Raw genomic sequence first — 17,673 nt, forward strand, 5'->3', positions numbered from 1 at the left:
TAAAGAAACTATAAACTAAATGAAAGCAAATAATGAGTAATGTGACTTAAGTCCTCATTTTGGATACATTTTTAAGACACTTCAAATTAGCTTGCTAAAACTAGAAATAGACGGAATTAATCCTAGTTACAATCAAGCTTCCTTTGCTCTGATCTGTAACTTAAATTCCCCTTAGTATTCAGTTCCGAGTGTGAAAGCTTCAGATTCTTGCTGAGACTCTCTGAACTGCAGTCCTCCTCCCACAAAATGCTTCCCTGACCAACAGTCAACCACTTTCCAATATCATTTCTCCATGTGAGGGAAGAACAACAACAACAAAAAGCTGCAGCCAGACAGAACACTTTAATAATGGTCACAGTTAAAGCGGACTAAACATATCTTAGAATGCAAATATTAAATGGTGTCTAGTTACAGCCAATAGCAGTCTTGCCTATAATTGCTAAAGTGCTCAGTGTCCTGCAGTCTCAGGTTTAAGTTCTCTCCAGTTACCCTCAACAATGAACTTGCTTAAATAAAAATAAGAAATTTGCTAAGGAGGGTTTAATTAAGAGTCTCAGTCTAGTCTTGCATTCCCGGTACACATTGCACTTTTTTCAAATGTGCTCCTGCTCCAACACCCCCTGGATATACGAAAGATATTGGGCTCAGTTATGCTGTCCTTTTATAATATTCATGTTCAGCCTGGTTATTTCAATGGTTGATCATGCATATGTGAGGGCAAAATTTGACTCATTGGATACAGCTGGCAAATATCATTTCCTAACAACTTCCTTTATTTTTACTCCTTGTGAGACATGGAAATAGTCAGTAATATTGCATACATTGTAGAACATGCCTCTTCATGCTGCCCAGCAACTGTCATTTTGAATGATCTTCTACAACAGAAATGACCTGGCATAGTATCGGTCATTGAACACCATCTGTTGTTTGCACCATAAGTACCAACTGGAAGGGTCCAAAAAGCATGATCCTTCTCTCAGTATTGAACTTCCAACTATGCTGCCTTTCTGAAGCCATCTATTTATATACAGCCAAGTGAACCAGTAGTTTTGAGACTCAGAGGTATAATTCAGCTGAGAAGGAGAACTGTGAAATACTAAAGGTGTGACCACCTGAAATGAATGTCTGAAACCCTCAGGATAGAGCCTTATCTTCCCTAGGATTAAGTTTTGTGGAACACCCTAATTAAATTAAATGTAATGGCCTTTAGGTTATCACAGACCTAATCTTTTGTGCATTTCAAAGGATCACTCTTCATAGGCTAGCACTTCTTTATTTTCTGCACTTTACAAAGCTCCCTGTAGGTCTTCTCTGAACACTTTCTTCCTCCTGCCTGGCATATGCAATAACTGTGAAGAGGATCAGTGTTTCTCAGTGTATAATGTCAAAGCTGGTGTCTTTGATTGCCTGTATCACATCACCTTCATATCCTCATCTTCCAAATAAATACACATTAACAACCTATAGAAAAGAGAGTTGACCACACCTTCCTGTTTTACACTGAGCAGCAGCCCCTGCTTGAAATGGAAATGTAATCATGGCTTACTTCCTTCTAGGAAATTTCTAGAGAAGACACCAAATTATGCAGTTGACAGCTTGAACATCTGAACTCAAAAAGAGTTTTATTGTGGTTCTTGTCTTATTGCATATTGGAAAATTAAACATAAATTATATTTATTATCTTTTTAATTAAGTAAAAAGTTCAAGTTTTATGATGAACATACAAGTGGGTTCACCACTCTTTTCCTTATGATTTCTTTTGTCACAAAGGTGCTAATAGCTGCTTCAGTATTTTTAAGGCCACATTAATGTACATAAAAAGAAAAGGAGTACTTGTGGCACCTTAGAGACTAACCAATTTATTTGAGCATAAGCTTTCGTGAGCTACAACTCACTTCATTCTTATGCTCAAATAAATTGGTTAGTCTCTAAGGTGCCACAAGTACTCCTTTTCTTTTCATAGAATCATAGAATATCAGGGTTGGAAGGGACCCCAGAAGGTCATCTAGTCCAACCCCCTGCTCAAAGCAGGACCAATTCCCAGTTAAATCATCCCAGCCAGGGCTTTGTCAAGCCTGACCTTAAAAACCTCTAAGGAAGGAGATTCTACCACCTCCCTAGGTAACGCATTTCAGTGTTTCACCACCCTCTTAGTGAAAAAGTTTTTCCTAATATCCAATCTAAACCTTCCCCACTGCAACTTGAGACCATTACTCCTCGTTCTGTCATCTGCTACCATTGAGAACAGTCTAGAGCCATCCTCTTTGGAACCCCCTTTCAGGTAGTTGAAAGCAGCTATCAAATCCCCCCTCATTCTTCTCTTCTGCAGGCTAAACAATCCCAGCTCCCTCAGCCTCTCCTCATAACTCATGTGTTCCAGTCCCCTAATCATTTTTGTTGCCCTTCGCTGGACTCTCTCCAATTTATCCACATCCTTCTTGAAGTGTGGGGCCCAAAACTGGACACAGTACTCCAGATGAGGCCTCACCAATGTTGAATAGAGGGGAACGATCACGTCCCTTGATCTGCTCGCTATGCCCCTACTTATACATCCCAAAATGCCATTGGCCTTCTTGGCAACAAGGGCACACTGCTGACTCATATCCAGCTTCTCGTCCACTGTCACCCCTAGGTCCTTTTCCGCAGAACTGCTGCCTAGCCATTCGGTCCCTAGTCTGTAGCTGTGCATTGGGTTCTTCCGTCCTAAGTGCAGGACCCTGCACTTATCCTTATTGAACCTCATCAGATTTCTTTTGGCCCAATCCTCCAATTTGTCTAGGTCTTTCTGTATCCTATCCCTCCCCTCCAGCGTATCTACCACTCCTCCCAGTTTAGTATCATCCGCAAATTTGCTGAGAGTGCAATCCACACCATCCTCCAGATGATTTATGAAGATATTGAACAAAACTGGCCCCAGGACCGACCCTTGGGGTACTCCACTTGATACCGGCTGCCAACTAGATATGGAGCCATTGATCACTACCCGTTGAGCCCGACAATCTAGCCAGCTTTCTACCCACCTTGTAGTGCATTCATCCAGCCCATACTTCCTTAACTTGCTGACAAGAATACTGTGGGAGACCGTGTCAAAAGCTTTGCTAAAGTCAAGAAACAATACATCCACTGCTTTCCCTTCATCCACAGAACCAGTAATCTCATCATAAAAGGCAATTAGATTAGTCAGGCATGACCTTCCCTTGGTGAATCCATGCTGGCTGTTCCTGATCACTTTCCTCTCATGCAAGTGCTTCAGGATTGATTCTTTGAGGACCTGCTCCATGATTTTTCCAGGGACTGAAGTGAGGCTGACTGGCCTGTAGTTCCCAGGATCCTCCTTCTTCCCTTTTTTAAAGATTGGCACTACATTAGCCTTTTTCCAGTCATCCGGGACTTCCCCGGTTCGCCACGAGTTTTCAAAGATAATGGCCAATGGCTCTGCAATCACAGCCGCCAATTCCTTCAGCACTCTCGGATGCAACTCGTCCGGCCCCATGGACTTGTGCACGTCCAGCTTTTCTAAATAGTCCCTAACCACCTCAATCTCCACAGAGGGCTGGCCATCTCTTCCCCATTTTGTGATGCCCAGCGCAGCAGTCTCGGAGCTGACCTTGTTAGTGAAAACAGAGGCAAAAAAAGCATTGAGTACATTAGCTTTTTCCACATCCTCTGTCACTAGGTTGCCTCCCTCATTCAGTAAGGGGCCCACACATTCCTTGGCTTTCTTCTTGTTGCCAACATACCTGAAGAAACCCTTCTTGTTACTCTTGACATCTCTGGCTAGCTGCAGCTCCAGGTGCGATTTGGCCCTCCTGATAACATTCCTACATGCCCGAGCAATATTTTTATACTCTTCCCTGGTCATATGTCCAACCTTCCACTTCTTGTAAGCTTCTTTTTTATGTTTAAGATCCGCTAGGATTTCACCATTAAGCCAAGCTGGTCGCCTGCCATATTTACTATTCTTTCGACTCATCGGGATGGTTTGTCCCTGTAACCTCAACAGGGATTCCTTGAAATACAGCCAGCTCTCCTGGACTCCTTTCCCCTTCAAGTTAGTCCCCCAGGGGATCCTGGCCATCTGTTCCCTGAGGGAGTCGAAGTCTGCTTTCCTGAAGTCCATGGTCCGTATCCTGCTGCTTACCTTTCTTCCCTGCGTCAGGATCCTGAACTTAACCAACTCATGGTCACTGCCTCCCAGATTCCCATCCACTTTTGCTTCCCCCACTAATTCTACCCGGTTTGTGAGCAGCAGGTCAAGAAAAGCGCCCCCCCCTAGTTGGCTCCTCTAGCACTTGCGCCAGGAAATTGTCCCCTACGCTTTCCAAAAACTTCCTGGATTGTCTATGTGCCGCTGTATTGCTCTCCCAGCAGATATCAGGAAAATTAAAGTCACCCATGAGAATCAGGGCATGCGATCCAGTAGCTTCCGTGAGCTGCTGGAAGAAAGCCTCATCTACCTCATCCCCCTGGTCCGGTGGTCTATAGCAGACTCCCACCACTACATCACTCTTGTTGCACACACTTCTAAACTTAATCCAGAGACACTCAGGTTTTTCTGCAGTTTCGTACCGGAGCTCTGAGCAGTCATACTGCTCCCTTACATACAGGGCTACTCCCCGACCTTTTCTGCCCTGCCTGTCCTTCCTGAACAGTTTATAACCATCCATGACAGTACTCCAGTCATATGAGTTATCCCACCAAGTCTCTGTTATTCCGATCACGTCATAGTTCCTTGACATCACCAGGACCTCCAGTTCTCCCTGCTTGTTTCCAAGGCTTTGTGCATTTGTATATAAGCACTTAAGATAACCTGTTGATCGCCCCTCACTCCCAGTATGAGGCAGGAGCCCTCCCCTCACAGACATTCCTGCCTGTGCTTCCTCCCGGTATCCCGCTTTCCCACTTACCTCAGGGCTTTGGTCTCCTTCCCCCGGTGAACCTAGTTTAAAGCCCTCCTCAGTAGGTTAGCCAGCCTGCTGGCAAAGATGCTCTTCCCTCTCTTCGTAAGATGGAGCCCGTCTCTGCCCAGCACTCCTCCTTCATGGAACACCATCCCATGGTCAAAGAAACCAAAGCCTTCTCTCCGACACCACCTGCGTAGCCATTCGTTGACTTCCACGATTCGACGCTCCCTACCTAGGCCTTTTCCTTCCACGGGGAGGATGGACGAGAACACCACTTGCGCCTCCAACTCCTTTATCCTTCTTCCTAGAGCCACATAGTCCGCAGTGATCCGCTCAAGGTCATTCTTGGCAGTATCATTGGTGCCCACGTGGAGAAGCAGGAAGGGGTAGCGATCCGAGGGCTTGATGAGTCTCGGCAGTCTCTCCGTCACATCGCGAATCTTAGCTCCTGGCAAGCAGCAGTCTTCTTGGTTTTCCCGGTCAGGGCGGCAGATAGATGACTCAGTCCCCCGGAGGAGAGAGTCCCCGACCACCACCACCCGCCTTCTCCTCTTGGGAGTGGTGGTCGTGGAACTCCCAACCTCAGGACATAGCATTTCATGCCTTCCAACCATCGGAGTCTCCTTCTGCTTTCTCGCCCCAGACATATCATCTGGTCCACTCTCCACAATGGTACCTGTGGAGAGAACAGACTATTTTTGCGAATACAGACTAACACGGCTGTTACTCTGAAACCTGTCATTACTGTACATGGTCCTGATGAGTTTTCTACATTTTGCTTAAGAAGAGAGAGAGTCTGGTTATATGTGCGTAGGTCTCTCCACCAGACATGAAATGAAGGGAAGTCTTTCCATGAGAATCTTCTGTAAGACACCTTTCAGAAGGTCTTTCTTTTCATTACTGGAAGGCAGTATTAGGTTCGCAGTATAGGAGCACACCAGTGGAGAATATGAGAAAACTAGGTAGAATGACAGAAATTTCCTAGAGAAACTATAAATCTCATATAAAGAAAAGGAGTACTTGTGGCACCTTAGAGACTAACAAATTTATTTGAGCATAAACTTTTGTGAGCTGTAGCTGTAGCTCACGAAAGCTTATGTTCAAATAAATTTGTTAGTCTCTAAGGTGCCACAAGTACTCCTTTTCTTTTTGTGGATACAGACTAACACGGCTGCTACTCTTGAAACCTATAAATCTCATATGTTCACACTTCCTTCCTCTGGTCTGATACATTGGAAAATGTATTGAACCAGGCTTCTACAAATGCCTTCTTGAGCACCACTACTGACCTGGGACTTTGTGTCACCTGAAGGATGCTAAAGAGTAGTGTTGGGGATAGGGCAGAAGATGGAAGGATAGGAAATTTGCATGTGAAAAAGGGATGGTTCTGAGATTTGCCAGGAAAAGTATCCTCAGGCAAGCTGGAATGCCTCTGCTTGATAGTGAGGGTGACAAGCAGCTGCAAAGACACTGATAAAAGATTTACTTTGCAAGCCCACATGGGAGGGATTAAAACTGTATCCCCTTTCCTAATTAAAAATGTGATGAAAAGGAAAGCATGCTGTAAATTGATAAGGTACAGGTGACAGGATAAAGTCTTCCTTTACTTTTTTTAAGACTTCCCTTATTTAATACCACAGAGGGATAACTAAAATATAAAACAAACTGTGAATACAGCTTTCTGGTTTTTCCATCTCAGTGACTCTGGCATAGACTTGATCCTAGGTCTGTGGGGCAAAGTTAAGTTTCCTCATAAAATATTTACATAAGAGAATGCCTAAGGATAGATAAGTGTTTGTGAAGCAGCCTGCCCAGCCACATAGCTCATACAATGAATAGTATGTACTGCCACTCTTATATCTGTCATGTGCCACTGGGCTATCTGCACAGACGTGTAGTTAGGCAAATGCATTTTAAAATGTCTTTTCCATTGGCTGTCATAAATAAGGGTGTTTCTGGATATAGTGGGTTGGGAGAGACCCATTTTTGATTTACATTTTTTGGATCAGATTCACCACTGATTTATTCAAATTTACACTAGTGTTAATGGTCATGGTTGAAACTCCACTTATTGGCAACTTAGAAGTGATGAATAGGACTGTTATGACTTCAGAAAGGGAGACACTGGTGGAAATAAAGTTCAACACAGGCAAGTCCATTGATGCACCAGCTCCCCTGAGAGGGTCTTATTGTGGGGAGCTGCAGTGAATTTCAGATGGGTTCCACCTGTTTTATGCCAGGTCCCTGATCATTGGTCTTCATTCTCTCTCTTTGTACGGGAAGGCCCAAGAGGTCTAATGATTTTCATTACCTTTCTCTGGACCTTTTCTATTATGCCAGTCTAAAGGATTGTCAAGTTGTTGACAGGCCTTCTAAGTAACAGTTACTCCTCTCAGAGATTAATATTGTTATTAGTAATAACATTTTTAGCAACATGCATGACCATAATGTTATATAGAGAGAGGATAAATACATGGTCCCTACCCAATGGAGCATACAATCTAGCATAAACACAATATGACATCACACAGGGACAGATGACATAAGACACAGGAAAAGGGAAGACACTGAACAAACTAAGGTTTTGGGATGTTACTAGTCCTAAGGTATGCATCATATTAGGACTCCTCCCCGACCTTTTAAAATTAACACAGATTGCATTAGGTTGCCATGAGAATATGAGCCATTATTGAAGTGACTGTGGTAAGAAATCTAGTGATCAACTAGTCTGACCTCCTGCATAACACAGGTCATAGAACTTCCCCTAAATTATTCCTACAGCATCTCTTCTGAAAAAAAAATCCAGTTTTGATTTTAAAATTGCCCATGATGGAGAATCCATCATGACTCTTGGTAAATTGTTCCAATGGTTACTTACCCATACCATTAAAAATGTACATCTTATTTCAAGTCTGAGTTTGTCTAGCTTCAGCTTCCAGCCATTGGATCATATTATGCCTTTCTCTGCTAGATTGAAGAGCCCTGTGTATAAACCCCACACTAGAAGTGAAAAGGTTAAGAAGCAATTCTGGGCCCAAAAGACCCTGCCCAGCCACACCTGCAGAAAATGCTCTAGCTAGAGGTAAAGTTTCAGAGGGAGCCAAAAAACTCAGAAGGGGCCTGACAAGGCAGGGAGAGCTGGGGGGGTTGTAGAAGTTGATCAGGAAAGAGAAATAAAGCTATCTGACAAAAAAGAAAAGGCAATTTTGTAGTGGAGGAAGTTAGTATCCTCCCTGGACCTTCTCCAGACTTCTATGACTTGGGAGAAGATTGAAAGGAAATAGATGCATGGAGGAAGCTGGAGTTGTAGACTGGTGGAAAAGATTGAATGGTGAGGAAAAGGAGCACAGATTATAATATTTTTAAAAGTGCTAATGTGTTTTAGGCACCCAAGTCACTTTCGTGCATCTGAAAATGTTTCTCAAAAGGTAAAATTTTCTTCCAATTTACTTCAGTGGCAAAACTCCCATTGAATTAAAGGGGGCCAGGATGTCCCCCAGAGTCTTTAGTGCCTCATTTCCTCTCTTTGCTTGCCCAATGGAAGAAAAGTGATAGATTTTATGTTCAAATATTTTCCTAAAATACTTTAAAAATTAACTAGTATATCATGTGTAAACATTTTAACTCTCTGTATCACAATAGAGCACATGGTAATAGGAGTATATGGTGTCTAGGAAAATCAGAATTTCTAGGGGTTATGCTTTCTTTAAAAAATATAAATTTTACCCTAAAATTCACCCAGCTGCCCTTGTGAAAAACAAATCTGTTGTGTAGTGTTGCTCTTGTAAAATGGATTACATTGCACCACCTCCCGAGGTGACTTCATTTTCAGTCTGAGTATGATTCTTATATGGATTGTCTGCACAATTTTCTGGGGTACTATTGAATAAAAATTGCTGTACAAATATAAGATGTCTGTCAGCCATACCTCATTTTATTTTGCAGTATCTTCACTAATAAAACATTTTCCAGTTGAATATATTTAGCAGAATCAGCATATTGCTTTATTCCTTTGAGCTGTCTTTCTTATTTCCTTAGAGTATTTTAATTGTAATACTGAAAGCTCTGGAAGTTAACTTATATATCTGCTTTTGTTCAGGTAACCAGTTCTGGGTCTTCAAGGATACCACTCTCCAGCCAGGGTACCCTCATGATTTGATAACACTTGGAAGTGGAATTCCTCCCCATGGTATTGATTCAGCAATTTGGTGGGAGGACGTTGGGAAAACCTACTTCTTCAAAGGAGATAGGTTGGTAGAGGAATCCTAGAAGGAAGTTATTTGATTGATTAATGTCAGCCAAGACATATTTGTTGTTTCCTCATACTTCCCCAAAGAAACAATTTGATCCATTTAGACTATTAAATATGAAGTGTGGGTGAGATTCACCCCGGTACAGAGGGCCATCAACAAAACATATGCATTACTTAACGCCTATTGTGAGGACTTAAGTGGTGCCTTTACTTGTGCTATCCTTCTACAAAGGGCTGAGTTTCACTCTACATGTTTTCCTCTTCAGTGTCTGTAATTTATTTCACCAAAATGCTGGGGGGTTGGGGGTGGGACGGGGTTATTTGAAATCACTTCAATTTTGAGGCTTCTTTTCAGATTATTTTTCTCTGAGTTTTTATATTTTTCTTTGAATTTTCCAGGAGAAATTTTTGTTTTTGTATGAGCTCACTGAAATGTTGGGTCTCCTTTTTTGGTGGGCAAGCTTTTTTAAGAATCAGCAGGAAATTCAGAATTTCAACTAATTTAAACTTAAATATTCAAAGTAATGTAATTAAAATGTAATTTCAGTTTCTCAGTCATAGTTCTCTGATCTTCAATCTTAGCTTCCATTTTCCTCATGCTTCCCCCCCTTCATTTCTAATCCCTACCATGTAAGCAGGAAGGGCCTGATCCAAAGCCTGTTGAAGTTCATTAAAATGGCTTCTGTGCTACTGTTTAGAAATGAGGTTGGAAAGGGAAAAAAGTCAGAGAACTTCTTGAGCAGTTTAGGATCATGCTTTAATTGAATTACTGTTAAATAAATTTTACAGTCCCTTTACAGGAGGCGACATGTTCTTGTGGTTAATAAAGCACAGAACTGGGAGGTAGGAGATATGTGTTTTGTTCCAGATGTGAAACAGATTTGCTATGTGACTTTGGGCAGGTTATTTAACGACTCTGTGCCTGGCTTTTTACATCTATAAAATTAGGCTTAGAATATTTATCAAGAGGAGTAATTGTTTTGTGAAGCACTTTAAGTGATGTGACTTTGTAGACATACAACACATTACTATTATTAAAATTATATTTGTGTTTGTTGCTTTCTTTGAAGCATCTCGCTTCAAAAAACAAATTATTATAACTACTACTATTATTACTCTGTGTCATTTGGATTTCAGTATTTTAGGACATTAAAAGTGTTGTTGGGTATCTTAAGACATATGTTTTAATATGCTGTATAGCATGTCAGTCATACTGCTGTTAACCATACTGGTCTGTTTGTTTGTTTGTTTGTTTTGGTGGAACTAGGTTAACAGTATACTAAAGAACACCACAATTTTTAAAAAATATATAGATAATCTTCATATTTCTGGAGCATTCATGGGAAAGGACGCAGGCAACTGAACCAAATTTCTGGTGTTTGAAACATATGTTTTCTTTCAAACGTATTCCAAACAATCAGCCTCCACTGTGAACAAAACCAGTTCCACAATTTGCATCCTGTGACTGAGAAGATTTTTTATTTAAGCTTATTATCAGTTAATAGTTTTCTACCTGCATGTTTCTGGGAAAACATGTACATTAAGAGTCTTATGTGAGCTATACTTTCTTTCGGCTTTACTCAAAAGAGACATTACATAATAGATTTTCATGCATAGACAGCTAGTTCAAGTCAAGACCTTCCTAAAAATCCTGTTAGCAGTAACACAAACCAGAGAACTATCAAAGGAAACTTCTATTGATGGAGAAGTTTCTACTTAGAGCCATAACAAGCATAATGAGGCTCAGCAGGAAAGAAAATGCAGTACAGTATGTAAGGAGAAAATCAAAGAACATGAGCCTTGCAGAGATAATTGAACTATTATAGGATATTGACCACCAGTGGGAATAAACCCATATCCCACTAAGCTTTTCAGTATGTATTGTTTATATCACAATTTTTTCTTAATGTAATGTTAGGGTTGAATTCTCCTGCTGGTTTTAATTATATATATAGGCCTGTTATAGTTTTTTTTCTGAACTAGGTACAACACAATATTGCTTCTTTTGTAGTATGATGTAGGAATGAAAAAACGGGCAAGAGGTTATACCAATGTCAAAATAGGAAGGTGTGTTTCTCCAAGTTATGTATTACAAGGAGCTCTAGGTTTTTGTCCTGACAGTAATATGTGGTGTATGTGCTGCATAAGAGAATCTAGACATAGTTTTAAAAGTCCCAAGATGGTGATATAAATAAAAGGTATGAAGGATGGTAGCTTATGAGGTCTTAAACATCAGCTATCAAATTTTTGACAACTTGAAGATTATTTTAAACCCAATTGTTAATAGAACATATGTACTAAAAAAAATCTATAGAATAAGACATGTCCAAATTAACATATGTGTGGGGAGACAGGGATTGCCATAAACATGTATTCTTAAGTGAGCCAGGGAGATAAGGGAGATAGTGCTCCTGAATAATTGAATAAGAGAGCTAGGAGGAGAAAAAGCTTACAGCTCAATGATCTATTTCTTTTGTATTGGAATGCAACAGTGTCTGTTCAGGTGATGACAGGCTCGCACCTTTTGACCCATGACCCTGTTTACAGTAACTCAGGTGTACAGTAACTCACGTGTATTGTTTTTCTGCATTGTAAAGTTTAACTGTTTTTTCTTTTAAAAATCTTAACATTACTCGAAATGGCTGAATGCCTAAATAACCAGCATTATATAAAGTACGTTAGCAAATGTGCAGTTTTATTTTACCTTGTGCGTGTCTTTTCCCTTTTCGAATTCCATTAAGTGCACCCCCATAATTGCTAATCCACCATTCACTGAGGAGCCCCAGCCTGTCCTGTGTTATCAAGGCACCTGTAATTGGCACTGGCGGAGGGAGTCTGCCTATTGGAATTTGGGAAGTCTGGGTTTTCTTTCAGAGGTTCTGATTTTGTAAAAGAAAAAAACTTATTTTTAATTCCTGTTGGTGAAAAAAATCAAAATATTAAAATTTTAGAGAGCCACTGAGTATTGAGGAAGACCTGGACTGAACCATTCCTCACACTGTAGATAGATTCCCTGCTCCAATACAGACCTTAAGAGATAACTACAATCAACCCATACACAATGAGAGTTCCTAGCAATGTAGAAAAGTCAGCAATCACAGGGCTGCCAGGCCTACACCAGCTAGGTGCTCCAGCGGAACCTATTTTTGAAACCTATTTCAACCAGAGCACCTATTTTTGAAAGCTCAAGAGGACCGACCACCTATCTCAGACATCCTGGCAGGAAGGACAAGGAACCCAAGGAGGGGGAATACTAAAGAACAGAAGCAGTGAGAGAATTATGTAGTGAGGGAGGAGGAAGAAAAGCAGAGAGGACAACAAAGAATTCAGGGAAGAACAAGGAAAGATAAGCAAGAGGGGAAAAAAGAGGGTCAAGAAAAAATGAACATAGAATAAAGTGAAAAGGTCAGACAGCCAGTGATGATAGAAGGGAGGAGGGAGAGAATACAAAAAGGAAATTGCAATGTTAAACTCAGAGACACAGCAAGCCAAGGAAGAGAAAAGCAGATTGGTCAAAAAAAATGGGGAAGAGAAAATGGAAAACTAAGGAATGCACCATTAAAATGGTGAAGGAAAAAAGGTTTGATGCACTTAATATTTTAGATGTGTGTTGATTATTTCTATATGTTGTTTCCCCTATTTATTATAGTGCTCTGAAGGATATCCAAAAGCTCTGTTAATATGAGGGGACAGAATGATTTTGCTAATGGGACTTGTTGGAGTCTGATTACTGGTGAATATGTAACTAGATTAAGGAATCAGGCTTTTAAAAATGTTTTATGACACAGTCAGAAAATTTATTTTTATGAACGCCAGTTATTTTCTTTTATCAGTTTTAAATTTGTCACCTTTTAATTTCACTGCCAAGTGAAAAAAAGCCTTACACTGAGAGTTTGAAAGAGCTCAGCCTGTTTAGTTATCAAAAAGAAGATTAAAAGGTGACTTGATGAGAGTGTATAAATACCTTCACAGGGAGAAAACACCAGGCACTAAAGGGCTCTTTAATTTAGCAGAGAAAGGCTTTACAAGAACCAATGGCTGGAAGCTGAAGCCAAACAAATTCAAATAAGAAATTATGTATATATTTTACCAGCGAGGGTATTAATCATGGGAACAAACTGCTAAGGAAAGTGGAGAGTTCTCTATTTCTTGATGTCTTTGAATCAAGACTGGATGCCTTTCTGGAAGATATGAAAAATGTATGGAAAGAATGTAATATTTAAATTATTCAAAAACTCATGGAATTTAAAAGAGAATCCTTTTTAATGTTTTTATTTAGTCAGTCTATAGAATTATATAGTTGGAATATAATACATTAAACTATATTTATATATATATAGGATGATTCTCTGTTAAACTGTAGGAACTTTGCATAAGATAATTTGATTTAGAAATAACAAGTTATGATCACTTACAAATGCTATAGTGTACTGAGCATGTGCAGTAAATCACTGAACTTTTCTTAATGATCATAGCATGCACAAAAGTGCCATGTTCCAAATGTTCAGGAGGGGATATTTGATCTTTTTCATAAACAGCAACTATTCAAGAGTAGGGAAGAGGAGTTCAGACCTGGGGATCCTACAGCAAGCTTTAATACATCCTAACAAGCTTAGATCTTTAAACAGAGGGAGGTCTACATAAAATAAGATGCCATTGTTGTTATGATATGATACAGTATTACCATGAAACCACATATTTTTATAACCAAAGATGCACACATACATTATTTTGTATTGCTGCCTCCAAACATACACTGAATATTAACACTGCTCTGTCAGTGTAAATAAGATCAATTATTTATTCGTATTTCTCACAAGTTCAGATTGCCTTGAACTTGTGTGCTTCTGATTTCTACATTGAACTTTTTTCCTTCCGACCAAAGAGACACACAAAGTACATAGCATTTTCTATTATTTTATACATATTATATGATCATAGATTTAATGAAAGACTATTGTAGTGAATACACTAAAGAGTAGAGTTAAGCTTGCTGTGGGAGCTTTAACTCTGAATTCACTGGCTTTTGTATGATTAAGAATCAGTTGAAACACAATGTAGTTTTTTGCATATATTATATCTCTTTGTGTTGCTGTGAAGAGGCCCTAGGCACCAGAATTGCTCTGATCATAAATAAGGTGCATGTTGATTTAGTTGTCAAGCTGGAGAAGTCTTTTATCTTCAGTGTACATGCTTGAAACAGCTGTCCAATCAGCAAGCAGGATTACATTTCTTTGTTCCCGGGTAGTATTGCTAAATAGGAGAGCTCCGGTTGCCCCAGTTTCAGTTGTTAAACGCAGCACTTTGTTAGAAAGAAAACAGCATGCAATTAGCATCTCAGCTATCTTTATAAATGCATATTTGGTTATCTATTTTTATTGTATTTTTTTATGTAGGTACTGGAGATACAGTGAAGAAATGAGGTCTATGGACCCTGGTTATCCCAAACCAATCACGATCTGGAAAGGTATCCCAGAATCTCCTCAGGGAGCCTTTGTCCACAAAGAAAATGGTATGCAAGAACTTTCCGAGCTTAGTCATTTCCGAACATCTGTTATCATGATGTAGAGATTTCTAGAAATGATTGGCTAATCAGGTTGGTGGGCTGGCTGACCTCTCATTATTTTGCAAACAGGGGATGTTTCATGCTGTGGAACTCATCTCTTCTTAAATCATTGCATATAATTGTTTGATTAGTCTATTTTAAATCACAGTGAGGGAGAGAAAAGATTCTTTATTTTTATGGAATAAGCTTTCATTTGGGTTTGGGGTATTCGTTTTGGTTTTGCAGGATTTTAGTACTTCATAAAATAAGTCTCCTATCCACATGCATCTGTTTGAATCTCCATGTTGTTAATGGTTCACATAGGATAAAAGCTTTTACATTCACTTTGCTGTACTGTAGTCCAGAACCAGGCTCTTTTGGTATGTGAATGAATAGAAGCATCCTGAAGAATCTGTAAATCAAGGATGGCGTAAATGTATACTGCAGAGCTACAGCTCACAGAGACTTTGAAATTCAGCATGCCATGGTATTACCTGCACCAAGATGGAGTATCTCATCCTGCAACCCATAGTTTCTAACTGGCTGCACCTCCATATGAACGAGAGCAGCTGAAATCTGCTCCATTTTATGCAAATTAAGTGCTGCCCTCAGGCTAAGGGCAATTTGCCAGCACAGCCCTCAGCTGCATGAAGTTAGATGTGTCCTTGATGTAAACAAAAATATGTGCTTGCAGTAACTTTTCATTGCTGCAAATATTCAAGTGTTACTACATGTGGGATTAATTTATTAGTGATGGAAGGTTGCGGTTTTTTGTTTGTTTGTTTTTTCAGACAGTGCACATATTTCTTGCTATCTTATTTTCATTTCCCTTTAGTAGATAAATATAAAGCTTGCTTTCCTGGTGTAGTTCATTTCAGAGTCTTCATTTCTTCCTATAACTAGATGAACTAATTTGCTGGGGAAATATGCTAAATCACTTCCTTGCTTTGTCTCTGTTTCATCCATCAACAGAAACTCTCTCCTGATTCTGGCATTTGGCTAGATTTTTTTTGTTTTAAACAGGAAAGTAGGTCAGGCAGGATGACATTCTGCATATATCACACTCAATAGCTCACTCTCTGTGTGTATACATATATACATAATGGGTTTAGTCTTTGCTCCCTTAAACAAATGATCATTTAGACTTGCTTCTTAATATTTGCTTATTTCATGGAACTATAATCATATTTTTTTCTGGATAGAGTAGACTCACCATCACATGTAAAGTGTCAGTGTTGTGCTCCGTGGATTATACATGTATCTCCTATTAGCAATGAAAGTTGTCTTCCCCTCACACACAGACAGATACGGTATGAAAGTGCTGCAGAGACAAAGCGCTTATCCCTGGAGCAGTGGGAGTTCTTTGAGTCACCCTGCGTCAAACCCTCTGCCCATCTCAAGAGTAGCACTGATGAACTTTCCCCTGGCATGCAACTGCCAGAAGAGCAGTGAAACATGGCATCAGTTCTTCAGGGAGGGGTAGGGAAAAAGAGGGAAAATAAGAGATGCTCAGGATTCTAGGAGAGCCTTAGAGGAGACCTGGGGGAAAGTCCCTGAAGACAGGAAAACAGATATTTCTTTAAAGAGCATGATTACATTGGTGATTGCACATGGAGATAATGAAACTAGAAAAGACACAAAAGAGAAAAACCACAGCTTAGTTTAAAAGAATTCTGATTACATTTTGCCCCAAACCGTTTTCCTTCCACTGCTTAGATAAAGATTTGACATGAAATTTTACCAGATTGCTTTAGGGAGAAAACTTAGGAAGAATTTCTGCCACTTAACCCATATCATCTGAAAGAATGTATCTTTTTTTATCCTCATTCTTTTAGTTTCTATTAAAAACGGAGTTGGGTTTGCTAGAGATGGCAGATGAGTGGCGCTAAATCCACTCCTCCAAAAAACTATACAAAACAACAACAATAAATTGAGTAGAATCACACCAAGATGGGGTGTGTAAAAGCTGGCAATCCCAGATCCTCTGCTGTTGCCAGCTCAGCACTTTGAATGCTTTCTGACTCATTTGATGATCTAGAAGCTCAGTAAGCCATGTGTGATGCTTGTGAAGCTTTCCCTGCTGCTTCTGCACTGTGGTCTTGTCTTCTAGTGCAGCAGCAGGAACCCTTATCAGGCAGGAGCAGACACGGCAAGCAGCAAACTTTCCTTCTCTGTTCCCACGTGGCCTGCATTCACAAGAACTGCTCAACCCCACGGAGTACATACAGTTGCTGCTCCTTCTGCCTCCTGTGCAACACAGCACCTCTGCCCCCAGAGATCCCTGCTGCGTGGGTGAGGAGCCAGGCAGTAGCTGGAGAGAAGAGAGATTCAGAAGGATGGCAAAGAGTCGGGGCTGGATAGGTTCAAGCAATTAATGCCGGGGCCATGAGGACTGCAGCCAGTTAGTTTTCTGAGTGGTACATCTTTATTTTTCTGTTTAAGTTCTTTAGCCTTCTTGAGTAATAACTTTGCCAAAGCCTATAGCTTTGTCTGTCTTTGCAGACTGGTAGGTAGTATAAACTTGTCACCAGAATTTTCTGGAAGGGATATTAAACCTCAGGCATCAGGGCTTGAGCCATTCTCGATTAGAGATCAGGATGAGACTGAAAGTCAGGTCGGGGGGGGGGGGGCAGACTGCAGGGTTCTTACTCTTTCTTCTGAACCATCTGGTTCTGGGCACTGCCAGAGACAGGGTGCTAGATTGGATGCACCTAGGGTGTGACACAGCATGGCAATTCCTGAATCCCTGTGGTTTTATCCCCTCTCATTTGATCATGCAAGTCTATAAAGTTTGTTAATAACCATATTGTTTACCATTGCCAAAGGTGGAGTCTTATTAAGAGTCAACACGTGCAGTGCTTTTCAAAAAACACATTATTTTATGGAAGACATAAGTGTAGTTCCCTGTTGTAAACTATGGTTTAGACACTTGTAATTTTCCATTCGCTAATGAACACATTTGTTTGCTTCAA

At 40.3% G+C, this 17,673-nt stretch overlaps 1 protein-coding gene across 5 annotated transcripts in view; it reads left to right on the top strand.

Moving 5' to 3' along the window:
• Positions 1 to 17,673, top strand: part of MMP16 (matrix metallopeptidase 16) — a 251,058-nt gene that overhangs the window by 220,156 nt on the left and 13,229 nt on the right. For 3 of the 5 annotated variants that reach the window (XM_073330638.2, XM_073330639.2, XM_073330640.2), the window contains 2 exons: positions 9,004 to 9,154; positions 14,553 to 14,668. In XM_073330638.2, coding sequence (XP_073186739.1) covers positions 9,004 to 9,154; positions 14,553 to 14,668 — 267 coding nt within the window. Of the gene's footprint in view, positions 1 to 9,003; positions 9,277 to 12,805; positions 13,232 to 14,552; positions 14,669 to 17,673 lie in introns of those variants that run through there. The other 2 variants (XM_073330641.2, XM_073330642.2) reach the window with 2 other exon arrangements.

Source organism: Lepidochelys kempii, chromosome 2 (assembly GCF_965140285.1).
Source record: "Lepidochelys kempii isolate rLepKem1 chromosome 2, rLepKem1.hap1, whole genome shotgun sequence".
NCBI lineage: Eukaryota > Metazoa > Chordata > Testudines > Cheloniidae > Lepidochelys > Lepidochelys kempii.